At 53.5% G+C, this 26578-nt stretch overlaps 6 protein-coding genes across 6 annotated transcripts; 3 read left to right on the top strand and 3 right to left on the bottom strand.

Moving 5' to 3' along the window:
• The first annotated feature begins 2346 nt into the window (after positions 1-2346).
• LOC148221167 (feather keratin 1-like) lies at positions 2347-2658 on the top strand. The gene has a single exon (XM_088179673.1). It carries the CDS (start codon positions 2362-2364, stop codon positions 2656-2658), a length of 297 nt encoding a protein of 98 aa, XP_088035799.1. The 5' UTR covers positions 2347-2361.
• Positions 2659-5566: 2908 nt separating this feature from the next.
• LOC148221166 (feather keratin 1-like) lies at positions 5567-5878 on the bottom strand. The gene has a single exon (XM_088179676.1). It carries the CDS (start codon positions 5861-5863, stop codon positions 5567-5569), a length of 297 nt encoding a protein of 98 aa, XP_088035802.1. The 5' UTR covers positions 5864-5878.
• A 2786-nt stretch (positions 5879-8664) lies between these two features.
• LOC148221165 (feather keratin 1-like) lies at positions 8665-9323 on the top strand. Its single transcript, XM_088179612.1, has 2 exons — positions 8665-8700; positions 9006-9323. Exon 2 carries the CDS (start codon positions 9027-9029, stop codon positions 9321-9323), a length of 297 nt encoding a protein of 98 aa, XP_088035738.1. The 5' UTR covers positions 8665-8700; positions 9006-9026.
• A 2991-nt stretch (positions 9324-12314) lies between these two features.
• Positions 12315-12626, bottom strand: LOC148221164 (feather keratin 1-like). The gene has a single exon (XM_088179613.1). The coding sequence runs from the start codon at positions 12609-12611 to the stop codon at positions 12315-12317; it is 297 nt and encodes a 98-aa protein (XP_088035739.1). The 5' UTR covers positions 12612-12626.
• A 7521-nt stretch (positions 12627-20147) lies between these two features.
• Positions 20148-20459, bottom strand: LOC106858241 (feather keratin 1-like). The gene has a single exon (XM_014884789.2). It carries the CDS (start codon positions 20442-20444, stop codon positions 20148-20150), a length of 297 nt encoding a protein of 98 aa, XP_014740275.2. The 5' UTR covers positions 20445-20459.
• A 3133-nt stretch (positions 20460-23592) lies between these two features.
• Positions 23593-23907, top strand: LOC148221163 (feather keratin 1-like). Its single transcript, XM_088179671.1, has one exon. It carries the CDS (start codon positions 23611-23613, stop codon positions 23905-23907), a length of 297 nt encoding a protein of 98 aa, XP_088035797.1. The 5' UTR covers positions 23593-23610.
• The last annotated feature ends 2671 nt before the right edge of the window (positions 23908-26578 follow it).

The raw sequence follows: 26578 nt of genomic DNA, 5'->3' as shown, positions 1-26578 counted from the left end.
TCACCCACGATGCCCTTTGGCTGCACAGGGTGGATGTGACCTGGATGACACACAGGCACAGGCCACTTTTCCAATACATGCTGTCAGTGCAGAGAACACATATGACATGTGTGAGCAGCCAGGCATCCCTTTTCCCAAGGCCAGGATGAAGCTGGAGGGGGATTCCTCCCTGCCTTGGCCTGGCCTGCAGACATCACTCACTCCTGGCTTGGCCTCACAGCCAAAGGCTGACACACGGCCAACCCAAAATTAGAGCGTGACTCCCCACTGGTAGGGAGAGTCTCTCCCTGGAGATTTGCCTACTGAAGGATTCCCTGCCCTCCTGGACGCGTCCCAGCTGCCTCCATGTCTGCAGGGCAGGGAAGTGCATCAGCCCTTGAGGTATTTTGAGAGCTTGGTTTTGTACCCAGGGTGTTCCTGAGCACAATCCCTCCCTGAGCATCCCCAGGGATGTGGCACTGCAGTTTCCCCAAGCTCTCACATGTTGGGGAAATGGAGAAGGTTTCCTTCCCTCTCCAGTGGTGCTGGGTTGTTCTCTAGGCTGAGGAGGCATTTGCAGAATCAGAAAGGAGTGGGTTTAAGTCCCAATGCCCAGGACGTGTCCAAAGCAGTGGGGTGCTGTTTTCTGGAAGCCCTTCTTGCAGCTCCTGAGCCTCCAGGAGAGCTCCCCTCCACAGCCAGGTGCCTCTGAGCAGGAAGATGAGTCCTTGTGTCCATTCTGTGCCTCCATCAACATCTCCTCCTGTTTTCCTGTGTTTTGCCTTGACTTTCCCACGTTCTTTTGAACCACGAGGTGCCCCTAAGATGCTGCCAGCTTTTCCCATCTCTTTAGGTCTTCACAGGAGCCTGTGAAGGCACATCTGGCCTGCCAGGTGCCTGAGTGGGTGGAAGAGTTGGCATGTTTGAAGTCCAGGGTGTGTACATTGCAACTCGTCTCCTCCCTGACCATCTCCTTCTCTCTGTCCTCAGCTGCATCCCCTGAGTGCTGGCACCTCCCAAAGGGAGCTCTGAGGTGCTTTCTTTACCACCAACCCTCGTGTGTCCATCACCAAGTCACACACAGTGGTCCAGTCTGATTAAATGTTCCCACAGCTGATCCTCCTCCTCTGCTCTGGGGACGTTTTCCCTACCCCTATCTCCGAGGAATATCAGGAACCTTCTCCTGTGACAGGAAATGTTGCCAGTGAAAACCAAGGCCCAGAAGCCTTGGAGAACCTTGCCCTTTGCTGTCAGCCCTGCCCCAGTGAGGCTGCCCCAGCCAGCCTTGGCTCAAGCCTCCCTTTTGCTCTTGCCCTGTGTGCAAGATCTTGTTTCCCAGCAGGAGCTTTCCTGATTCAGCTGCAGGTGGGCTTTGGCTTTCCAGCCCCAAGCCTGGAATCCTCAGACAGCCTGGCAAAGGTTCAGCACCAGCAAAGGGCATCAAGAGGAAGGCAGAGGAAAGCATTTCCCTGCAGAAGCAGCGTGCAGTGGGTGTTGGAGAGAGGTGAGAGGAGCAGAGAGCAGCAGGCAGGACGTGCTGTGAGGAGAGGAGCCTTTGGGTGCTCTGCTGCTCTGGGCAGGGCAGGGCAGAGCTGGGGCTGTCCCTGCAGAGGCAGCTGCCAACAATGGCAAGGCACAGCCCCGAGCCAACATCCCCAGCCTGCACGGGCCCCTGGGGCACGGGGACACATCCTGTGCCTGCACGGACACGCTCTGAGCCCAGGGATGCTCAGGCCTGGCAGGGCACACGGGGAAGGAGCTGCAACACACACCAAGCACGACAGAAATGAGGAAATGAAAGGGCAGCCTTGATGGAAATCCAACCACAACGGGCGGCGTTAGGGAGGATATTTTGCTTTGGAGGTGAATGTGTTGGAAAATGACTGTCCTTGTGCAGTGCCTGTGGGCCTGGGGCACTGCAGCAGCACTATAAAAGAGGGACCTTCTCCTTGCTCTCATTAACTCCTCTCACCTCCATCTCCTTCAGATCAAGGTGAGTCCAAAGCCTTCTCCTTTCTTCCTCTTTTGGGCTTTCTGATCACATCCCCTGTTCAATCCCATGTGGGCTCATGAGAGCAGCTTGTTATGGGGGGAGAGGGAAGGGGCACAAGTTGTGCATGGGGAGAGGTTGGATTTTGTCTGAGATGTCTCCTGAGTTCTGGCCGAGGTGTGGAAGTCTCTGGGCTGGGTCACTCTTTAGGACATTCTTGGGGGTTGGGGCAAACAGTGAGGCTGTTGGGGCTCTCTAAGCAGCCTCCTGCTGTCTTCTTCTTCTCTTTGCATTTCTCCATCATGATGGGCCAAAAGAGTGCTCTGACACAGCCCATTCTAAACTCTGTTCCTCACTTCCCTGTGTCTCAGGTGCATCTGCAGCCCCAAGCCATGTCCTGCTACACCCCGTGCCGGCCCTGTGGCCCCACCCCGCTGGCCAACAGCTGCAATGAGCCCTGTGTCAGGCAGTGCCAGGACTCCACCGTGTACATCCAGCCCTCGCCCGTGGTGGTGACCCTGCCCGGCCCCATCCTCAGCTCCTTCCCACAGAACACCGTGGTGGGATCCTCCACCTCTGCTGCTGTTGGCAGCATCCTCAGCTCTCAGGGAGTGCCCATCAGCTCCGGGGGCTTTGGCCTCTCAGGCTTGGGCAGTGGCCTCTGTGGCACCAGGTGCCTCCCCTGCTAAAGCTGCTGGCCATGGCCCTGGGCAAGGAAGCCAGGGACTGCCAGCATGGGAGCGCCCTGGGGACGCAGCATCGGCTCTTTGCTTCCCCAGGGGCTGAGCAAGCCCAGCAGCTCTGGCACAAGGATGGGGCCAGCCTGGGCTCTGGGCAAGCACAGCCCATGCCTGCCTCTGCCCTCTGCCCTCTGCCCCTCTCTCCTTTCCCTCCTGTGTCCCTCTTGCCTTGTGCTCCCCTGCCCTCTGAACCCCACACAGCCATCCTGGGGACAACCTGCTGCCTCCCCCGAGTGTGGAGTCCTGCTTGGAAAACACACCTTGAAAAACAACAGACTCTTGTTTGCCCCTGGTGCTCTCTGCATTGCCATCTCAGCTTGAATCGACCTCAGTTTTCTGTTTTGACTCATTAAAGTTCTTTTGCATCACAGCCCATGTTTTCCTCTCATTTATTCCTCTGCAGATCACCTTCCAACATGCCCAAAAAGAGAGGTGATGCTCTGGGCTGGTTGTGGATTGTGGGGCATGGGTGTTCACAGGGTGTTAACACAGGCTCAATTTAAATATTCTTAGTCATGCAATAGGTTACTCTGTTTTCTCATTTTCTCTACTGACCTGGGGCTGGAGATCATGGCCTGACGCTCTTCAGTGATCATAACAATGAGAGAGATGATTTTTGGTCTTGAGAGCAATGTCAGATTTGTCTTTACAAACAAGCTCTGGGTCTGCTGGTAGATCAGACTAGCACTGAGACATAAAAGAAACAAGGGGAAGGATTCCACTGATTGGTGAATGGAAAAAGACATTTGCCTTTGCAAACAAACTGTAGCTTTGCTGAGAAATGAAATTGGATATCAAAAGAAGAAAGAAGCAATGAGGAAAAACCATGAATTCTGGAAGAATTATAAATTAAAAGGGAGGGTTATACATTAGAGGAGAATCTCAGGTATCAGGCATCCCTTGAGGTCTGTGTGTCTCAAGTAGTTCAGCCCACAGGGAAAGAGAGGGAAATGCGGATGAGAAATTGGGATAAAGAGGAGGCTGAGTCCTCCAGAAATCTGAGAGATCTCAGGGGAATGCCCCATAGCCTCTCCCTTTATTCCAATAAAGTAAAAAGATTTCTCTGTCTCCTTTTTGGACATTAACCTCTCGTGTTCTTGGATTAATTTTCCTGACAATACCATCCCCAAACCATAACAGTAATAAATTAAGATGTTGTGTGCAAGAGCAGCTGATTGCAGTTAGCATCTCTTACTCTGGGTCATCTGGGGAAAAAACAAAAACCGTTTTAAGGATATAATAAATTAAGTTGATGTGTGCAATTGCTAACCTGGAAAAATATTCCAGGTCCATTTACTCTATAGCTGAATTATGCCCATTGCAATACTGAAAGTCACACCAACAGGTCAAAAAGACCCTTCCCCATGGCATGTGTAGAATTGAGCTGTAGAATTGTGTAACTTGTATGGAACTCAGGAACCAATCCCAGTACAGGGGCCGTGTTTGGAAAGCTTTGAACTCTGAATTTCCGTGTGCAAACAATGGCATGCAAAGTCTGGTGGCCATGCTTGATTTGGGGAATTGCACCAAGCACCCAGGCTTGTACAAGTCTGACATAAATAATCAATGTCTCTTCCAAGCGTGTGATTCTTGAGTTGTGGCACAGTGGGTAACAAATCTGATATCGTGGGCAACACAGCCAAACCCATTCTGTGATTGCATGGGAGCACAGGTCTGTGAGAAGGCAGCCCACTGCACTGTGTCCTCCTTTTGGAATTTGGTTAGGATGGCTCCTCCTGGAGTCTGATGGGAAGCTGGTGCCTTTGTCCTGTCAGTAAGAGCTTCACTGCTGAGTGCTTGTGTCAATTGTTCAGCTTCAAGAGGAAAGAGAAAAGAGGTGCATGGTTGTCTCTGGACAATGTAGGGTAATTTTATTCTGTTCTAGGGTAATTCTATTTTATTCTATGCAGCCCTGCCAGGAAGGACTTGGGAGTGGCTGTGGGATGATAGGGCTGCCATGCAGCAGAGCTGTGCTCTGGCTGCCCAGAAAGCCAACTGTGTCCTGGGCTGAATCCAAAGCAGCTCGGGCAGCAGGACAAGGGAGGGGATTCTGCCACACTCGGGTGAGACCCCACCTGCAGAGCTGCCTCCTGCTCGGGGGTCCCAGCACTGGAAGGGCCTGGAGCTGTTGGAGCGAGTCCAGAGGAAGCCAAGATTATCAGAGGGATGGAGCAGCTCTGCTGTGAGGCTGGGCTGGGAGAACTGGGATTGCTCAGCCTGCAGAGGAAAGGCTTTGAGGTGATGGAATTGTGGCCTTGCAGTACCTGAAGGGAATTTACAGGCAAGATGGAGAGAGATTATTTACAAGAATCTGCATTGACAACACAAGGGGAATGGCTTCACACTGACAGGCAGTAGGTTTAGATTGTATATCAAGAAGTAAGCCTTTATTATAAGGGTGGACAGGCCCTGGCACAAATTGTCAGAGCAGCTGTGGCTGCCCCTGGATCCCTGGAAGTGTTCAAGGCCACGTTGGACAGGGCTTGGAGCAGCCTGGGACAGTGGAAGGTGTCTCTGCCCATGGCAGGGGTGGAACTGGATGGGCTTGAAAGTCCTTTCCAACCCAAACCATTCTGGGATTTTATCATTCTTTTCAGAGACAGGGAAAGTCAGAACCCAGAGGGTCACTCAGGGCACACTGGGCACACCCAATGCCAGCCTGTGCTGACAGCCAGGGCAAAACCAGCGCCAAGAACCCCCTCCCAGAAACAGCCCTGGGGCAACATCTGTGCCCTGGGAGAGTGTCTGCAGGGCAAAGGACGACACAAAGGCAGGGGCTGGGATGCAGCAGAATTTAATGAGTCAAAAGAGGCAAAAGAGGGGGATGCAGGTGGGGGCCAGAGTGCAGGGAGCAGCTTTAGCAGGGGAGGCACCTGGTGCCACAGAGGCCACTGCCCAAGCCTGAGAGGCCAAAGCCCCCGGAGCTGATGGGCACTCCCTGAGAGCTGAGGATGCTGCCAACAGCAGCAGAGGTGGAGGATCCCACCACGGTGTTCTGTGGGAAGGAGCTGAGGATGGGGCCGGGCAGGGTCACCACCACGGGCGAGGGCTGGATGTACACGGTGGAGTCCTGGCACTGCCTGACACAGGGCTCATTGCAGCTGTTGGCCAGCGGGGTGGGGCCACAGGGCTGGCACGGGGTGTAGCAGGACATGGCTTGGGGCTGCAGATGCACCTGAGACACAGGGAAGTGAGGAACAGAGTTTAGAATGGGCTGTGTCAGAGCACTCTTTTGGCCCATCATGATGGAGAAATGCAAAGAGAAGAAGAAGACAGCAGGAGGCTGCTTAGAGAGCCCCAACAGCCTCACTGTTTGCCCCAATCCCCAAGAATGTCCTAAAGAGTGACCCAGCCCAGAGACTTCCACACCTCGGCCAGAACTCAGGAGACATCTCAGACAAAATCCAACCTCTCCCCATGCACAACTTGTGCCCCTTCCCTCTCCCCCCATAACAAGCTGCTCTCATGAGCCCACATGGGATTGAAGCAGGAAATGTGATCAGAAAGCCCAAAAGAGGAAGAGAGGAGAAGGCTTTGGACTCACCTTGATCTGAAGGAGATGGAGGTGAGAGGAGTTAATGAGAGCAAGGAGAAGGTCCCTCTTTTATAGTGCTGCTGCAGTGCCCCAGGCCCACAGGCACTGCACAAGGACAGTCATTTTCCAACACATTCACCTCCAAAGCAAAATATCCTCCCTAACGCCGCCCGTTGTGGTTGGATTTCCATCAAGGCTGCCCTTTCATTTCCTCATTTCTGTCGTGCTTGGTGTGTGTTGCAGCTCCTTCCCCGTGTGCCCTGCCAGGCCTGAGCATCCCTGGGCTCAGAGCGTGTCCGTGCAGGCACAGGATGTGTCCCCGTGCCCCAGGGGCCCGTGCAGGCTGGGGATGTTGGCTCGGGGCTGTGCCTTGCCATTGTTGGCAGCTGCCTCTGCAGGGACAGCCCCAGCTCTGCCCTGCCCTGCCCAGAGCAGCAGAGCACCCAAAGGCTCCTCTCCTCACAGCACGTCCTGCCTGCTGCTCTCTGCTCCTCTCACCTCTCTCCAACACCCACTGCACGCTGCTTCTGCAGGGAAATGCTTTCCTCTGCCTTCCTCTTGATGCCCTTTGCTGGTGCTGAACCTTTGCCAGGCTGTCTGAGGATTCCAGGCTTGGGGCTGGAAAGCCAAAGCCCACCTGCAGCTGAATCAGGAAAGCTCCTGCTGGGAAACAAGATCTTGCACACAGGGCAAGAGCAAAAGGGAGGCTTGAGCCAAGGCTGGCTGGGGCAGCCTCACTGGGGCAGGGCTGACAGCAAAGGGCAAGGTTCTCCAAGGCTTCTGGGCCTTGGTTTTCACTGGCAACATTTCCTGTCACAGGAGAAGGTTCCTGATATTCCTGGGAGATAGGGGTAGGGAAAACGTCCCCAGAGCAGAGGAGGAGGATCAGCTGTGGGAACATTTAATCAGACTGGACCACTGTGTGTGACTTGGTGATGGACACACGAGGGTTGGTGGTAAAGAAAGCACCTCAGAGCTCCCTTTGGGAGGTGCCAGCACTCAGGGGATGCAGCTGAGGACAGAGAGAAGGAGATGGTCAGGGAGGAGACGAGTTGCAATGTACACACCCTGGACTTCAAACATGCCAACTCTTCCACCCACTCAGGCACCTGGCAGGCCAGATGTGCCTTCACAGGCTCCTGTGAAGACCTAAAGAGATGGGAAAAGCTGGCAGCATCTTAGGGGCACCTCGTGGTTCAAAAGAACGTGGAAAGTCAAGGCAAAACACAGGAAAACTGGAGGAGATGTTGATGGAGGCACAGAATGGACACAAGGACTCATCTTCCTGCTCAGAGGCACTGGAGGCTGTGGAGGGGAGCTCTCCTGGAGGCTCAGGAGCTGCAAGAAGGGCTTCCAGAAAACAGCACCCCACTGCTTGGACACGTCCTGGGCATTGGGACTTAAACCCACTCCTTTCTGATTCTGCAAATGCCTCCTCAGCCTAGAGAACAACCCAGCACCACTGGAGAGGGAAGGAAACCTTCTCCATTTCCCCAACATGTGAGAGCTTGGGGGAAACTGCAGTGCCACATCCCTGGGGATGCTCAGGGAGGGATTGTGCTCAGGAACACCCTGGGTACAAAAGCAAGCTCTCAAAATACCTCAAGGGCTGATGCACTTCCCTGCCCTGCAGACATGGAGGCAGCTGGGACGCGTCCCAGGAGGGCAGGGAATCCTTCAGTAGGCAAATCTCCAGGGAGAGACTCTCCCTACCAGTGGGGAGTCACGCTCTAATTTTGGGTTGGCCGTGTGTCAGCCTTTGGCTGTGAGGCCAAGCCAGGAGTGAGTGATGTCTGCAGGCCAGGCCAAGGCAGGGAGGAATCCCCCTCCAGCTTCATCCTGGCCTTGGGAAAAGGGATGCCTGGCTGCTCACACATGTCATATGTGTTCTCTGCACTGACAGCATGTATTGGAAAAGTGGCCTGTGCCTGTGTGTCATCCAGGTCACATCCACCCTGTGCAGCCAAAGGGCATCGTGGGTGAGGAGAGAGGGAGGAACAGGGAACGGTCCAGGCACCCAAAACTTGCCCCAGATATTGAGGAGGATCCCAACGGCACAGGGCTTTGTTTGAGACAGGATTCCTGCCAATGATCAGAGAATTCTTGAATCACAGAATCACAAGGACTCACAAAGACCTCCAAGATCATTGAGTCCAGCCATTACTCATGTGTTCCTGCAGGAAAAATCATTTGGCTTCTCATCCTTTAACATGAAAGGGATCTTCATGACCTAGTGGGGAATGTCAGAAAGGAGGAAATTAAACAACAGCGTTAATGGAAGCCAAAACACACCCCGTGGCATTAGGGAGGATATTCAGTTTGGAGGTGAGTCTGTAGGAAAATTGTTGCCTTGTGCAGTTACTGTGGGCCTGGGGCTGTGCAGGAGCAGTATAAAAGCAGCTCCTTCTCCTCACTCTCCCATCCACTCTTCCTGTCTCCAGCTCCTTGGGAATAAGGTGAGTTTGGAGCATTTCTCATCCTCCTTGCCCTCGTCCAAGTGCATTTCAAAGACATGACTTGTCTTCAGCTGGGCACTGGGGCTCCTTGCCATGGGAGAGGGAAGGAGGCAGAAGGTGTGGCAGAGACTGACCCTGGGGCTTGGCTTGGGGGTCTCCTGAGCTCTTGGTGGGGATCTCTATGGACTTTGTCTTGATTTGGGGAGCCTTTTGTGCTGAGAGAAACAGGGTTATGGTCATGGAGGTGTGACAGGCTGATCCTCACCCACTCCTTGTGCTCTGCTTGCCCCTTCCCTGTGTCTCAGGTGCATCTGCAGCCCCAAGCCATGTCCTGCTACACCCCGTGCCGGCCCTGTGGCCCCACCCCGCTGGCCAACAGCTGCAATGAGCCCTGTGTCAGGCAGTGCCAGGACTCCACCGTGGCCATCCAGCCCTCGCCCGTGGTGGTGACCCTGCCCGGCCCCATCCTCAGCTCCTTCCCACAGAACACCGTGGTGGGATCCTCCACCTCCGCTGCTGTTGGCAGCATCCTCAGCTCTCAGGGAGTGCCCATCAGCTCCGGGGGCTTTGGCCTCTCAGGCTTGGGCAGTGGCCTCTGTGGCACCAGGTGCCTCCCCTGCTAAAGCTGCTGGCCATGGCCCTGGGCAAGGAAGCCAGGGACTGCCAGCATGGGAGCGCCCTGGGGACGCAGCATCGGCTCTTTGCTTCCCCAGGGGCTGAGCAAGCCCAGCAGCTCTGGCACAAGGATGGGGCCAGCCTGGGCTCTGGGCAAGCACAGCCCATGCCTGCCTCTGCCCTCTGCCCTCTGCCCCTCTCTCCTTTCCCTCCTGTGTCCCTCCTGCCTTGTGCTCCCCTGCCCTCTGAACCCCACACAGCCATCCTGGGGACAACCTGCTGGCCCTGTCCCTCTCTGGCTCAGGCACAGGGACACCTGCTGCCATCTCTGCCACAGCCATGGCATGGAGATTCCAAGCTGACCCTCGTGATCTCTGCACTGACGTCTCCACTCACAGTGACCGTGTTCTCATCTTTTGGCTCATTAAATTTCTGTTGCATCCCAGCCCACGCCTCTGTGTCATCCTTTCCCTGTTGTTGGTCTCCCAATATTCCCAGGGAGGGAGGTGTTGCTCAGGGCTGGTGCTGTGGGACAGATTTAGGGGAATGTGTTTGAGTGCCTTTTACGAGGGGAGAGCTGAATGTGCTTTATCATGGTATTGCTGCTTTCTATCCTCCTCCACGTGTCTGTGTCAGGACCCAGGGCAGAAGGTGAGGGGTAACCCAGGTTCTTGTTAATGCATCCCTTGAGATTGATTAGAGACAACCAACACTGTTGGTTGTTTGTGAGTACACACAGAGGGTTTATTGTACAACAATGGGATTGCACACAAAAACACATCTGTGGCCATCCTCGATTTTATTCTCTAAAGCAATACAACAACATGAAAGCATTGCAAGGTGAAGGTGCAACCTCATCACCCAGGGACATGTACAAGGCAAAAGAAAGGAAGAGAGAGATATAAAGGGCAAGATTGTGAAGATCTCTCCAGCCATGGGCCCTGCAATGAGACTTGGCTGCTGGGCAGTCTTGGGCCAAGTGGTCACAGACTGCACCTGTCAGCTGGTTGGGAAAGTCTCAGAGAAGTGATGGGGGAAAATGCTGGGGAAAATCCAGGGAACATAAAATCTACTTGGCTTATATTCACTCAGTTTCAGGTGGGGAAGCTTCACACTGCACCATCTGATGTTGTGGATCATGGGACACTTCAGGAGCTCTTGACACCTTCTAAGACAACACAGCTGCCCTGCACACCCAGAGCAGTTGTTTTGGTTTTGGCCCAATATGGCCCATCAGGAGAGATGGACACTGTCAGGGCACACAGGAATGTCCTGGTGCTTCCCCCGGGGCAAGAGAGGGAGTCCCACAACCCCGTGGTCTGTGCAAGGGAGGAGAGCTTAGAGTGACAAGGGGCACCAGCATCCACCTCCTATCTCATCCAAAGCCCATCATCCACCCTCTGTCTTCCTAGATCAGAGGTTGGCCATGACACATCCAGAGCTCACCTCCCCCAGTTCACCAAAGCACCCTGGTCTCCACAAATGGGGAATGTTTTCAGTCTTGATCCCTTAAGACTTCAGTGTCTCCCAGTCTGCACATGGATAGAATGAACCAAACCTCTTCACTGACCCTGTCTACTCCAAGAATGATTTTCTCTCTCTGACCAAACCATTCTTGTCTCCACACTCAGCAATCCCTGGGCCTAAATTAAGTGCTCTGATCCCCTCACCATCCCGGCCACCCTGCACTGAACTCACCCTGCTTGTTCCTGGTGGCTCTTGCATTTCAGCCTGTGGCCCAGACAGGGCTGGCAGCAGGCGAGTGCTGAGCAGAGCAGCATCGTGGCTCCCACCCCTCTCCTGCTTCCACTGCTGCTCACAGCCCAGGCTGCTGGTGCCAGCCCTCGGGGTCTGTGAGCATCAGGGACATGGACAATGGTCTTGGGTGCACCCTCACAGCACTTGGTGGTGTGCTTTAGTGGCCATCGGGCTATTTTGTTCAGGTGATGATCTCGGAGGTCTTTTCCAAACTTCATGATCTGTGACTCTCAGCAATGACATGAAACTGAGGAGAGCAATAGCTCTGCTAGGTGGGAGGGTTGAAATCCACAGGGATCTTGGCAGAACTGAGGAATGGTCCCACCTGGAACACGAGGGACTTCAACAAAGCCAAGGGCAGGGTCCTGGCACTGCTTTGGGGCAGTCTCAGCAATCAATAGGGACTGTGGGGTGCATGGAAGGAGAGCCTGCCCTGCAGAGAAGGGCTGCAAGAATGGTCCCACCTGCACACCAGGATGCATCACCCTGCTCTGAAGGGCAGCTGAAGCAGTTGAGGATTTTTAGTCAGGAGTGGAGCAGGATGTGAGGGATTTTATTGCAGCCTTTCAGTACATCAAGGGACAGTGTAAGGAAGTTGGAGAGTGACATTATATCCAGTGATTGCACAAAAGGCAGGAGTTTTAAACTGGAATAGGCCAGCTGGAGCTGGGATACTGTCCATGGAAGGAGGGTTGGACTAAATGATCTTTAGCAATCTCTTCCAACAAATCCCATTCTGTGATCCCATGATAACAGAGGTCTGTGAGAAGGCAGCACAATGCACTCTGTCCCTCCCTTGCAGAAACCTTTCAGATCCATGGGATCTGCTGGAGTCTGATTGGAGTCCAGCTCCTCTGTCTGCTCAGTAACACATTCACTGCTGAGTACTTGTGTCACAGTGTGCAGCTGAGACGGGAAAAGGAAAAGAAGTGCAAACAGAGTGGATGTTTGTTCCTGGACAATGTAGGGCAATTCTGTGCTGAGCCAAAGAGGCAGAGAAAGTCAGAACCCAGAGGGTCACTCAGGGCACACTGGGCACACCCAATGCCAGCCTGTGCTGACAGCCAGGGCAAAACCAGCGCCAAGAACCCCCTCCCAGAAACAGCCCTGGGGCAACATCTGTGCCCTGGGAGAGTGTCTGCAGGGCAAAGGACGACACAAAGGCAGGGGCTGGGATGCAGCAGAATTTAATGAGTCAAAAGAGGGGGATGCAGGTGGGGGCCAGAGTGCAGGGAGCAGCTTTAGCAGGGGAGGCACCTGGTGCCACAGAGGCCACTGCCCAAGCCTGAGAGGCCAAAGCCCCCGGAGCTGATGGGCACTCCCTGAGAGCTGAGGATGCTGCCAACAGCAGCAGAGGTGGAGGATCCCACCACGGTGTTCTGTGGGAAGGAGCTGAGGATGGGGCCGGGCAGGGTCACCACCACGGGCGAGGGCTGGATGTACACGGTGGAGTCCTGGCACTGCCTGACACAGGGCTCATTGCAGCTGTTGGCCAGCGGGGTGGGGCCACAGGGCTGGCACCGGGTGTAGCAGGACATGGCTTGGGGCTGCAGATGCACCTGAGACAGAGAAGAGGGAAGTAAATCACAAGGAGCAGGTGAGGATCCAGCTGTGGCCTCTCCATAAGGGAGCCAAGGCATGAGCTGGCAATGAGAGCTCGTGGCTCTTTGTGGAGGCACTTGGGCTCTTTCCCTCGCACAAACCCCACCCAGAGCTCAAGCCCCAACCAGCCCAAATCTGGGGCAATGCTTCTGCCAAGACCCAGCAACCACACATCTCCCACTCCTTTCCTCCTCTCACAAAAAGCATCTGCAAGATCTCACATGGGACAAAGTCACAGGTGTGTGCTGAGAAATCCCAGAGGAGAAGGAGAAAATGGAGAAGGAGCCTCAACTCACCTTGTTCCAAGGAGATGGAGGTGAGCAGAGTGAATGTGAGAGTGAGGAGAAGAGCCTGCTTATATACAGCTCTTGCATTGCCCCAGGCCCACAGTCCTGCACAAAGGCAGTAATTTTCGACAGGCTCACCTCGAAAACAAAATATCCTATGTAATGGCACCAATTCAGGTCATGTTTCTGTCTACGTTGCCATTTCATTTCCTCATTTCTGACATTCTCGCCCTGCTCTGCAGGATCCTTTCATGTTCTGTGATGAGAAGCTAAAGGATATCCTGGGCAGAATCATGTTGGTTGGGCCAGTGGTGCTGGAACAGTCCCAGGCAGGCAGGAGATGTTGGCTTGGGGCAGTGAAATACAATTGTTTGCAACTGCCTGTGTAAGAACTGTGCCAGCTCTGCTCCCAGCAACACGTGTCACCACAGTCCCCAAAAGTTCCTCGTGCTTAGGGATGTGTCACTTGCTTCTCTCTCTTCCCACTCTGCACAAGGGTAGAGAGCTGCAGCACCTCCAGGCACCCTGTCTGAGCCAATGTTCCATCTCTCTTCCTCTTGATGCCCTTTGCTCTGGGGGAGATGTTTGCCAGGCTATTGGAGTATCCAGGCTGGGGTTAGGAAAGCCAAAGGCCACCTGGAGCTGAGTCAGGCAAATCACAGGAGGGCAACAAGAAAACCTTCAGGGAAAGGGAAAGGGGAGAATTGGCCAAAGGCAGCTCCAGTATTAACAGGGCAGCTCCCCTGAAGGCAGGGGTTATGTGCCTGGCAGAGGTACTCCAGGGCTTCTTGGACTTGTTCTTTACTGGCAGGAATTGCTGTCCTGATGCTCGTCGGGTTGTCAGGAAATGGGAAGACTTCCCCCCAGTGCCACAGGATAAGTGTGGGAACATTTAAATGGTTTAGCCTAACACAAGTGTGTCTGATTTGGTGCTGGGCATGCAGGAGCAATGCTTGGTGTCACCTGAAGGTCACTTTCAACCCCCTTTGAAATCAAGGCTGTCACAAAAAGCATGTGAGCACTGGAAACGAGCTGGGGGACTTGGCCCGTGCAAGTTTTTCTGCCTTCAAGAAGGTGGCAAAAAGTAAGTCTTGCACTGCAAAATGAAGAACTCCTGAATCACTGGGCACAAAACTGCTGTGATCTTACAGCCTCCAAACTCTGCAGTGCCACATGCCTGGGGTGCTCAGGGAGGAGGTGTGCTCAGAAGGGCCCTGGGTCCAAAACCTGCTCTCAGACTACACCAGTGAGGGCTGCACTTCCCTGCCCTGCAGACATGGAGGCAGCTGGGGAGCATCCCAGGAGGGCAGGGAATCCTTCAGTAGACAGATCTCCAGGGAGAGACTCCCTGCCTGTGGCAAGTCACACTCGAATTTTGGGTTGGCCTGTTGTCAGCCTTTTGGCATCCTGTCCCAAACAGAGCTGAATTCCCCTGCTGTCAGGGCAGCTCCACCATGTCCCAGTAAAACCATCTCTGAGCACTGGGTACAGCTCCTGGCAGCCCCGTGGCCACTGCCCTCTCCATGGCCTGGTTGTCAGCACTCCCTCAGCCCAGGGGGCTTGCAGGACTGTCAGTGTGTTTGCAAAAGGAGTCCAGGTCTTTGACTCTGCTGCTGGAAGTGACAAAGCTGCTGCTAAAGCTCATGGAGGCATCAGGAGAGTAGAGGACCAAGGTTTCTTGAGCAATCAAGGAATTAAGGCTAACAAGATTCTTCTGCAAGCCTAATGATAATAGAGCTTATGGAGCCCAGAGGCTGTCACGAGAAGGGATGACTTTCGACTGGCAACTGTTTCCTCAGAAGATTTCCTCGAGTGAAGGTGTCTGCCAAGAGCAGGGCAGCCCACCTGGCCATAGAGGCAATGCCCAGTGGCTCGTGGCATGAGCAGGGAGGCAGCAGGGAGGGAGAGGGATGGGCTCCATAGTCTGGCACAGTGGCCTTTGGGTATCCAAGAGCCACTGCCTTGGTGGGAAGATGTGCTTGTTGTCCTGCCCAGGGAGCTGCAAACAGATCTCCCCAGAGCTCAGGCTGCACAGGGCCCTCCAGGGAGTGGAGCACATCTCCTGCCTCTACTGATGTGTACCTGAGCAGGAAATCCTCGGGCTCCTCGTCCAGGTGCTGGAAAGGTGCCTCTGTGACCTAGAGAGTGAGTCAGAAATGAGGAAATGAAATGGCAGCATTGATGGAAACTAAAACACCACCTGGGGCATTAGGTCAAATATTTTGCTTTAGAGATGAGTCTGTAGGAAAATTGCTGTCCTCATGCAGTGACTGTGGGCCTGGGGCGGTGCAGGAGCACTATAAAAATGGGCCCTTCTAACCACTCTCTCATCCATTCGTCTCTTCTCCATCTCACTGGGAACAAGGTGAGTTTGGAGCCAGTTCCTGTCCTCCTTCTCATCCTCCTTGTCCTTCTACTCCATCCACATAATCCTCTTTTGAGACTTCTCACATTCCCAAAATCCAGGACTGGGTCTTGAGGCTGCTTACCGTGGGACAGGGAAGGTATTCCAGGGAAAAGGATGGATATGGAATAAGGTGTCTCCTGAGCTATGGGCTAGAGAGGTTCCTCCATAGCCTTGATTATTCTTGCTAGGGCTCTCTGGGGCTGAGGGAAGGATCTCCCTCATTTTGGGGTGACAGGTTGCACTTCCAATGCCTCTCATGCCTTGATTTTCCATTTTCTGTCTCTCAGGTGCATCTGCAGCCCCAAGCCATGTCCTGCTACACCCGGTGCCGGCCCTGCCAGCCCTGTGGCCCCACCCCGCTGGCCAACAGCTGCAATGAGCCCTGTGTCAGGCAGTGCCAGGACTCCACCGTGGCCATCCAGCCCTCGCCCGTGGTGGTGACCCTGCCCGGCCCCATCCTCAGCTCCTTCCCACAGAACACCGTGGTGGGATCCTCCACCTCTGCTGCTGTTGGCAGCATCCTCAGCTCTCAGGGAGTGCCCATCAGCTCCGGGGGCTTTGGCCTCTCAGGCTTGGGCAGTGGCCTCTGTGGCACCAGGTGCCTCCCCTGCTAAAGCTGCTCCCTGCACTCTGGCCCCCACCTGCATCCCCCTCTTTTGACTCATTAAATTCTGCTGCATCCCAGCCCCTGCCTTTGTGTCGTCCTTTGCCCTGCAGACACTCTCCCAGGGCACAGATGTTGCCCCAGGGCTGTTTCTGGGAGGGGGTTCTTGGCGCTGGTTTTGCCCTGGCTGTCAGCACAGGCTGGCATTGGGTGTGCCCAGTGTGCCCTGAGTGACCCTCTGGGTTCTGACTTTCCCTGTCTCTGAAAAGAATGATAAAATCCCAGAATGGTTTGGGTTGGAAAGGACTTTCAAGCCCATCCAGTTCCACCCCTGCCATGGGCAGAGACACCTTCCACTGTCCCAGGCTGCTCCAAGCCCTGTCCAACGTGGCCTTGAACACTTCCAGGGATCCAGGGGCAGCCACAGCTGCTCTGACAATTTGTGCCAGGGCCTGTCCACCCTTATAATAAAGGCTTACTTCTTGATATACAATCTAAACCTACTGCCTGTCAGTGTGAAGCCATTCCCCTTGTGTTGTCAATGCAGATTCTTGTAAATAATCTCTCTCCATCTTGCCTGTAAATTCCCTTCAGGTACTGCAAGGCCACAATTCCATCACCTCAAAGCCTTTCCTCTGCAGGCTGAGCAATCCCAGTTCTCCCAGCCCAGCCTCACAGCAGAGCTGCTCCATCCCTCTGATAATCTTGGCTTCCTCTGGACTCGCTCCAACAGCTCCAGGCCCTTCCAGTGCTGGGACCCCCGAGCAGGAGGCAGCTCTGCAGGTGGGGTCTCACCCGAGTGTGGCAGAATCCCCTCCCTTGTCCTGCTGCCCGAGCTGCTTTGGATTCAGCCCAGGACACAGTTGGCTTTCTGGGCAGCCAGAGCACAGCTCTGCTGCATGGCAGCCCTATCATCCCACAGCCACTCCCAAGTCCTTCCTGGCAGGGCTGCATAGAATAAAATAGAATTACCCTAGAACAGAATAAAATTACCCTACATTGTCCAGAGACAACCATGCACCTCTTTTCTCTTTCCTCTTGAAGCTGAACAATTGACACAAGCACTCAGCAGTGAAGCTCTTACTGACAGGACAAAGGCACCAGCTTCCCATCAGACTCCAGGAGGAGCCATCCTAACCAAATTCCAAAAGGAGGACACAGTGCAGTGGGCTGCCTTCTCACAGACCTGTGCTCCCATGCAATCACAGAATGGGTTTGGCTGTGTTGCCCACGATATCAGATTTGTTACCCACTGTGCCACAACTCAAGAATCACACGCTTGGAAGAGACATTGATTATTTATGTCAGACTTGTACAAGCCTGGGTGCTTGGTGCAATTCCCCAAATCAAGCATGGCCACCAGACTTTGCATGCCATTGTTTGCACACGGAAATTCAGAGTTCAAAGCTTTCCAAACACAGCCCCTGTACTGGGATTGGTTCCTGAGTTCCATACAAGTTACACAATTCTACAGCTCAATTCTACACATGCCATGGGGAAGGGTCTTTCTGACCTGTAGGTGTGACTTTCAGTATTGCAATGGGCATAATTCAGCTATAGAGTAAATGGACCTGGAATATTTTTCCAGGTTAGCAATTGCACACATCAACTTAATTTATTATATCCTTAAAACTGTTTTTGTTTTTTCCCCCAGATGACCCAGAGTAAGAGATGCTAACTGCAATCAGCTGCACTTGCACACAACATCTTGATTTATTACTGTTATGGTTTGGGGATGGTATTGTCAGGAAAATTAATCCAAGAACACGAGAGGTTAATGTCCAAAAAGGAGACAGAGAAATCTTTTTACTTTATTGGAATAAAGGGAGAGGCTATGGGGCATTCCCCTGAGATCTCTCAGATTTTTGGAGGACTCAGCCTCATTTTTATCCCAATTTCCCTCTCTCTTTCCCCTTGGGCTGAGGTACTTGAGAGGTACAGACTTCCTGGAATGCCTGTGTTATAGTTTTGATTTGTCAAATTAAATATACTCATTTTCTGTTGTGAGACAGAACCTGGAGCAAAAGCAAGGCAGGCCTTAAACCTAATAAGGGTATAAAAGAAACTCTAATTACGACACAAAGAAAGAAAAGACCAAAATTCAGAATAAGATCTTCAGACCACTTCCTCCTCCCTTCTCCCAACCTTCATAACAACAAAACAAACATAAAAAAATCCTACTTCAGTCAGTTCCCAACTTAAATAGTCCTTTTCAGTTCACTTCAGAGAGAGAAGTTTCCTCTTGTCAGGCCATAGGGACTTCTCCACATGGAGGGAATGAAACCAGTTCTCTCGTGGCTTCACTTTCTCAATTTGCATCCACCCAGGAAAAAACTTGCAAATCGTGAAGCTCCTCCCATCTTCACAACTTTCCCAAAGCTGTGCTTATGGGCCATGTTAAACTCATGGGGTATATGCTTTTAAGAATGAACTGCTCCAAACCAAGAATTCTCTTCATCTTTTTTTCTCTCTGTTCATGCTTCATCTCCAGAAACAGAGATCCTCTTTTCTCCTAGGGGCGAAAGATTCTCAACACAGGTGCTTTTGGTCAACAATTTATCAAATGGAACACTCCAAGCCCCCCATGTTTTTCTCCATGGCTTATAGGAATATGTAGTGCAATATCAGTTCATGCCTACAACTTACAAAACGATTTTCAGCCAGCCTTCATAGCAGCTTCTCATTCTCCTTCCTTCTAAAGAAACTTAGCTATTCTATTCTTTTTTGCCTCTAACTCAGGGGAGGATTGAAAGTCTGCGAGTCTTACCTGAGCATTAAAAGAGTTAAAATCTCACACGGGAAAATGCAAAGACTGCAGCCAAGCCATGCTGGAGCTGTGCCAGGATCTCAGAACCCTCTGGCCGTGCTGGAAGGGGCAGGAGGGGAACGGCTGGGACCTCACTCAGCCTCCCTGGGTGGCAGCAGCAGCACCCACGGCCGATGGCCACCCCTCCTCCCTGCCGGGCCATGCCAGCTCCCCACACAGGGGCCCACAGCGGAGCCAGGCCGGGCCCAGTGACCTGCACTGCTGCTGGAAGACAAAGAGACATTATTTATGGGTTACCGCCTTCAAAATGTCTTTTCATGGAGCAAACTAACTTTCTGCAATTGGTTTTTCGGCCTGTCAATAACCAAACCAGCCTCCAATTGGTCCCATCAACTCACAGGAGAAGATTTCATGGAGAAAAACTTCTGTGATTCTGCCCTCCTCCAGGTGTAGCCAGCACAGCCTGACACCTGAGATTCTCCTCTAATGTATAACTCTCCCTTTTAATTTATAATTCTTCCAGAATTCATGGTTTTTCTTCATTGCTTCTTTCATCTTTCAATATCCAGTTTCATTTCTCAGCAAACCTACAGTTTATTGGTAAAGGAAAATGTCTTTTTCCATTCACCAATCAGAGGAATCCTTCCCCTTGTTTCTTTTATGTCTCAGTGCTAGTCTGATCTACCAGCAGACCCAGAGCTTGTTTGTAAAGACAAATCTGACATTGCTCTCAAGACCAAAAATCATCTCTCTCATGGTTATGATCATTGAAGAGCGTCAGGCCATGATCTCCAGCCCCAGGTCAGTAGAGAAAATGAGAAAACAGAGTAACCTATTGCATGACTAAGAATATTTAAATTGAGCCTGTGTTAACAGCCTGTGAACACCCATGCCCCACAATCCACAACCAGCCCAGAGCATCACCTCTCTTTTTGGGCATGTTGGAAGGTGATCTGCAGAGGAATAAATGAGAGGAAAACATGGGCTGTGATGCAAAAGAACTTTAATGAGTCAAAACAGAAAACTGAGGTCAATTCAAGCTGAGATGGCAATGCAGAGAGCACCAGGGGCAAACAAGAGTCTGTTGCTTTTCAAGGTGTGTTTTCCAAGCAGGGCTCCACACTCGGGGGAGGCAGCAGGTTGTCCCCAGGATGGCTGTGTGGGGTTCAGAGGGCAGGGGAGCACAAGGCAGGAGGGACACAGGAGGGAAAGGAGAGAGGGGCAGAGGGCAGAGGGCAGAGGCAGGCATGGGCTGTGCTTGCCCAGAGCCCAGGCTGGCCCCATCCTTGTGCCAGAGCTGCTGGGCTTGCTCAGCCCCTGGGGAAGCAAAGAGCCGATGCTGCGTCCCCAGGGCGCTCCCATGCTGGCAGTCCCTGGCTTCCTTGCCCAGGGCCATGGCCAGCAGCTTTAGCAGGGGAGGCACCTGGTGCCACAGAGGCCACTGCCCAAGCCTGAGAGGCCAAAGCCCCCGGAGCTGATGGGCACTCCCTGAGAGCTGAGGATGCTGCCAACAGCAGCAGAGGTGGAGGATCCCACCACGGTGTTCTGTGGGAAGGAGCTGAGGATGGGGCCGGGCAGGGTCACCACCACGGGCGAGGGTTCGATGATGACGGTGGAGTCCTGGCACTGCCTGACACAGGGCTCATTGCAGCTGTTGGCCAGCGGGGTGGGGCCACAGGGCCGGCACGGGGTGTAGCAGGACATGGCTTGGGGCTGCAGATGCACCTGAGACACAGGGAAGTGAGGAACAGAGTTTAGAATGGGCTGTGTCAGAGCACTCTTTTGGCCCATCATGATGGAGAAATGCAAAGAGAAGGAGAAGACAGCAGGAGGCTGCTTAGAGAGCCCCAACAGCCTCACTGTTTGCCCCAACCCCCAAGAATGTCCTAAAGAGTGACCCAGCCCAGAGACTTCCACACCTCGGCCAGAACTCAGGAGACATCTCAGACAAAACCCAACCTCTCCCCATGCACAACTTGTGCCCCTTCCCTCTCCCCCCATAACAAGCTGCTCTCATGAGCCCACATGGGATTGAAGCAGGAAATGTGATCAGAAAGCCCAAAAGAGGAAGAAAGGAGAAGGCTTTGGACTCACCTTGATCTGAAGGAGATGGAGGTGAGAGGAGTTAATGAGAGCAAGGAGAAGGTCCCTCTTTTATAGTGCTGCTGCAGTGCCCCAGGCCCACAGGCACTGCACAAGGACAGTCATTTTCCAACACATTCACCTCCAAAGCAAAATATCCTCCCTAACGCCGCCCGTTGTGGTTGGATTTCCATCAAGGCTGCCCTTTCATTTCCTCATTTCTGTCGTGCTTGGTGTGTGTTGCAGCTCCTTCCCCGTGTGCCCTGCCAGGCCTGAGCATCCCTGGGCTCAGAGCGTGTCCGTGCAGGCACAGGATGTGTCCCCGTGCCCCAGGGGCCCGTGCAGGCTGGGGATGTTGGCTCGGGGCTGTGCCTTGCCATTGTTGGCAGCTGCCTCTGCAGGGACAGCCCCAGCTCTGCTCTGCCCTGCCCAGAGCAGCAGAGCACCCAAAGGCTCCTCTCCTCACAGCACGTCCTGCCTGCTGCTCTCTGCTCCTCTCACCTCACTCCAACACCCACTGCACGCTGCTTCTGCAGGGAAATGCTTTCCTCTGCCTTCCTCTTGATGCCCTTTGCTGGTGCTGAACCTTTGCCAGGCTGTCTGAGGATTCCAGGCTTGGGGCTGGAAAGCCAAAGCCCACCTGCAGCTGAATCAGGAAAGCTCCTGCTGGGAAACAAGATCTTGCACACAGGGCAAGAGCAAAAGGGAGGCTTGAGCCAAGGCTGGCTGGGGCAGCCTCACTGGGGCAGGGCTGACAGCAAAGGGCAAGGTTCTCCAAGGCTTCTGGGCCTTGGTTTTCACTGGCAACATTTCCTGTCACAGGAGAAGGTTCCTGATATTCCTGGGAGATAGGGGTAGGGAAAACGTCCCCAGAGCAGAGGAGGAGGATCAGCTGTGGGAACATTTAATCAGACTGGACCACTGTGTGTGACTTGGTGATGGACACACGAGGGTTGGTGGTAAAGAAAGCACCTCAGAGCTCCCTTTGGGAGGTGCCAGCACTCAGGGGATGCAGCTGAGGACAGAGAGAAGGAGATGGTCAGGGAGGAGACGAGTTGCAATGTACACACCCTGGACTTCAAACATGCCAACTCTTCCACCCACTCAGGCACCTGGCAGGCCAGATGTGCCTTCACAGGCTCCTGTGAAGACCTAAAGAGATGGGAAAAGCTGGCAGCATCTTAGGGGCACCTCGTGGTTCAAAAGAACGTGGAAAGTCAAGGCAAAACACAGGAAAACAGGAGGAGATGTTGATGGAGGCACAGAATGGACACAAGGACTCATCTTCCTGCTCAGAGGCACCTGGCTGTGGAGGGGAGCTCTCCTGGAGGCTCAGGAGCTGCAAGAAGGGCTTCCAGAAAACAGCACCCCACTGCTTGGACACGTCCTGGGCATTGGGACTTAAACCCACTCCTTTCTGATTCTGCAAATGCCTCCTCAGCCTAGAGAACAACCCAGCACCACTGGAGAGGGAAGGAAACCTTCTCCATTTCCCCAACATGTGAGAGCTTGGGGGAAACTGCAGTGCCACATCCCTGGGGATGCTCAGGGAGGGATTGTGCTCAGGAACACCCTGGGTACAAAACCAAGCTCTCAAAATACCTCAAGGGCTGATGCACTTCCCTGCCCTGCAGACATGGAGGCAGCTGGGACGCGTCCCAGGAGGGCAGGGAATCCTTCAGTAGGCAAATCTCCAGGGAGAGACTCTCCCTACCAGTGGGGAGTCACGCTCTAATTTTGGGTTGGCCATGTGTCAGCCTTTGGCTGTGAGGCCAAGCCAGGAGTGAGTGATGTCTGCAGGCCAGGCCAAGGCAGGGAGGAATCCCCCTCCAGCTTCATCCTGGCCTTGGGAAAAGGGATGCCTGGCTGCTCACACATGTCATATGTGTTCTCTGCACTGACAGCAAGTATTGGAAAAGTGGCCTGTGCCTGTGTGTCATCCAGGTCACATCCACCCTGTGCAGCCAAAGGGCATCGTGGGTGAGGAGAGAGGGAGGAACAGGGAACGGTCCAGGCACCCAAAACTTGCCCCAGATATTGAGGAGGATCCCAACGGCACAGGGCTTTGTTTGAGACAGGATTCCTGCCAATGATCAGAGAATTCTTGAATCACAGAATCACAAGGACTCACAAAGACCTCCAAGATCATTGAGTCCAGCCATTACTCATGTGTTCCTGCAGGAAAAATCATTTGGCTTCTCATCCTTTAACATGAAAGGGATCTTCATGACCTAGTGGGGAATGTCAGAAAGGAGGAAATTAAACAACAGCGTTAATGGAAGCCAAAACACACCCCGTGGCATTAGGGAGGATATTCAGTTTGGAGGTGAGTCTGTAGGAAAATTGTTGCCCTGTGCAGTTACTGTGGGCCTGGGGCTGTGCAGGAGCAGTATAAAAGCAGCTCCTTCTCCTCACTCTCCCATCCACTCTTCCTGTCTCCAGCTCCTTGGGAATAAGGTGAGTTTGGAGCATTTCTCATCCTCCTTGCCCTCGTCCAAGTGCATTTCAAAGACATGACTTGTCTTCAGCTGGGCACTGGGGCTCCTTGCCATGGGAGAGGGAAGGAGGCAGAAGGTGTGGCAGAGACTGACCCTGGGGCTTGGCTTGGGGGTCTCCTGAGCTCTTGGTGGGTTGGGGATCTCTATGGACTTTGTCTTGATTTGGGGAGCCTTTTGTGCTGAGAGAAACAGGGTTATGGTCATGGAGGTGTGACAGGCTGATCCTCAGCCACTCCTTGTGCTCTGCTTGCCCCTTCCCTGTGTCTCAGGTGCATCTGCAGCCCCAAGCCATGTCCTGCTACACCCCGTGCCGGCCCTGTGGCCCCACCCCGCTGGCCAACAGCTGCAATGAGCCCTGTGTCAGGCAGTGCCAGGACTCCACCGTGGCCATCCAGCCCTCGCCCGTGGTGGTGACCCTGCCCGGCCCCATCCTCAGCTCCTTCCCACAGAACACCGTGGTGGGATCCTCCACCTCTGCTGCTGTTGGCAGCATCCTCAGCTCTCAGGGAGTGCCCATCAGCTCCGGGGGCTTTGGCCTCTCAGGCTTGGGCAGTGGCCTCTGTGGCACCAGGTGCCTCCCCTGCTAAAGCTGCTGGCCATGGCCCTGGGCAAGGAAGCCAGGGACTGCCAGCATGGGAGCGCCCTGGGGAAGCAGCATCGGCTCTTTGCTTCCCCAGGGGCTGAGCAAGCCCAGCAGCTCTGGCACAAGGATGGGGCCAGCCTGGGCTCTGGGCAAGCACAGCCCATGCCTGCCTCTGCCCTCTGCCCTCTGCCCCTCTCTCCTTTCCCTCCTGTGTCCCTCTTGCCTTGTGCTCCCCTGCCCTCTGAACCCCACACAGCCATCCTGGGGACAACCTGCTGGCCCTGTCCCTCTCTGGCTCAGGCACAGGGACACCTGCTGCCATCTCTGCCACAGCCATGGCATGGAGATTCCAAGCTGACCCTCGTGATCTCTGCACTGACGTCTCCACTCACAGTGACCGTGTTCTTATCTTTTGTCTCATTAAATTTCTGTTGCATCCCAGCCCACGCCTCTGTGTCATCCTTTCCCTGTTGTTGGTCTCCCAAGATTCCCAGGGAGGGAGGTGTTGCTCAGGGCTGGTGCTGTGGGACAGATTTAGGGGAATGTGTTTGAGTGCCTTTTACGAGGGGAGAGCTGAATGTGCTTTATCATGGTATTGCTGCTTTCTATCCTCCTCCACGTGTCTGTGTCAGGACCCAGGGCAGAAGGTGAGGGGTAACCCAGGTTCTTGTTAATGCATCCCTTGAGATTGATTAGAGACAACCAACACTGTTGGTTGTTTGTGAGTACACACAGAGGGTTTATTGTACAACAATGGGATTGCACACAAAAACACATCTGTGGCCATCCTCGATTTTATTCTCTAAAGCAATACAACAACATGAAAGCATTGCAAGGTGAAAGTGCAACCTCATCACCCAGGGACATGTACAAGGCAAAAGAAAGGAAGAGAGAGATATAAAGGGCAAGATTGTGAAGATCTCTCCAGCCATGGGCCCTGCAATGAGACTTGGCTGCTGGGCAGTCTTGGGCCAAGTGGTCACAGACTGCACCTGTCAGCTGGTTGGGAAAGTCTCAGAGAAGTGATGGGGGAAAATGCCGGGGAAAATCCAGGGAACATAAAATCTACTTGGCTTATATTCACTCAGTTTCAGGTGGGGAAGCTTCACACTGCACCATCTGATGTTGTGGATCATGGGACACTTCAGGAGCTCTTGACACCTTCTAAGACAACACAGCTGCCCTGCACACCCAGAGCAGTTGTTTTGGTTTTGGCCCAATATGGCCCATCAGGAGAGATGGACACTGTCAGGGCACACAGGAATGTCCTGGTGCTTCCCCCGGGGCAAGAGAGGGAGTCCCACAACCCCGTGGTCTGTGCAAGGGAGGAGAGCTTAGAGTGACAAGGGGCACCAGCATCCACCTCCTATCTCATCCAAAGCCCATCATCCACCCTCTGTCTTCCTAGATCAGAGGTTGGCCATGACACATCCAGAGCTCACCTCCCCCAGTTCACCAAAGCACCCTGGTCTCCACAAATGGGGAATGTTTTCAGTCTTGATCCCTTAAGACTTCAGTGTCTCCCAGTCTGCACATGGATAGAATGAACCAAACCTCTTCACTGACCCTGTCTACTCCAAGAATGATTTTCTCTCTCTGACCAAACCATTCTTGTCTCCACACTCAGCAATCCCTGGGCCTAAATTAAGTGCTCTGATCCCCTCACCATCCCGGCCACCCTGCACTGAACTCTCCCTGCTTGTTCCTGGTGGCTCTTGCATTTCAGCCTGTGGCCCAGACAGGGCTGGCAGCAGGCGAGTGCTGAGCAGAGCAGCATCGTGGCTCCCACCCCTCTCCTGCTTCCACTGCTGCTCACAGCCCAGGCTGCTGGTGCCAGCCCTCGGGGTCTGTGAGCATCAGGGACATGGACAATGGTCTTGGGTGCACCCTCACAGCACTTGGTGGTGTGCTTTAGTGGCCATCGGGCTATTTTGTTCAGGTGATGATCTCGGAGGTCTTTTCCAAACTTCATGATCTGTGACTCTCAGCAATGACATGAAACTGAGGAGAGCAATAGCTCTGCTAGGTGGGAGGGTTGAAATCCACAGGGATCTTGGCAGAACTGAGGAATGGTCCCACCTGGAACACGAGGGACTTCAACAAAGCCAAGGGCAGGGTCCTGGCACTGCTTTGGGGCAGTCTCAGCAATCAATAGGGACTGTGGGGTGCATGGAAGGAGAGCCTGCCCTGCAGAGAAGGGCTGCAAGAATGGTCCCACCTGCACACCTGGATGCATCACCCTGCTCTGAAGGGCAGCTGAAGCAGTTGAGGATTTTTAGTCAGGAGTGGAGCAGGATGTGAGGGATTTTATTGCAGCCTTTCAGTACATCAAGGGACAGTGTAAGGAAGTTGGAGAGTGACATTATATCCAGTGATTGCACAAAAGGCAGGAGTTTTAAACTGGAATAGGCCAGCTGGAGCTGGGATACTGTCCATGGAAGGAGGGTTGGACTAAATGATCTTTAGCAATCTCTTCCAACAAATCCCATTCTGTGATTCCATGATAACAGAGGTCTGTGAGAAGGCAGCACAATGCACTCTGTCCCTCCCTTGCAGAAACCTTTCAGATCCATGGGATCTGCTGGAGTCTGATTGGAGTCCAGCTCCTCTGTCTGCTCAGTAACACATTCACTGCTGAGTACTTGTGTCACAGTGTGCAGCTGAGACGGGAAAAG

The sequence above is a fragment of the Sturnus vulgaris genome, chromosome 27 (genome assembly GCF_052056855.1).
Source record: "Sturnus vulgaris isolate bStuVul1 chromosome 27, bStuVul1.hap1, whole genome shotgun sequence".
Classification (NCBI taxonomy): domain Eukaryota; kingdom Metazoa; phylum Chordata; class Aves; order Passeriformes; family Sturnidae; genus Sturnus; species Sturnus vulgaris.
The sequence above is the reverse complement of the archived record's forward strand: the minus strand, read 5'-3'. Positions and strand labels throughout refer to the sequence as shown.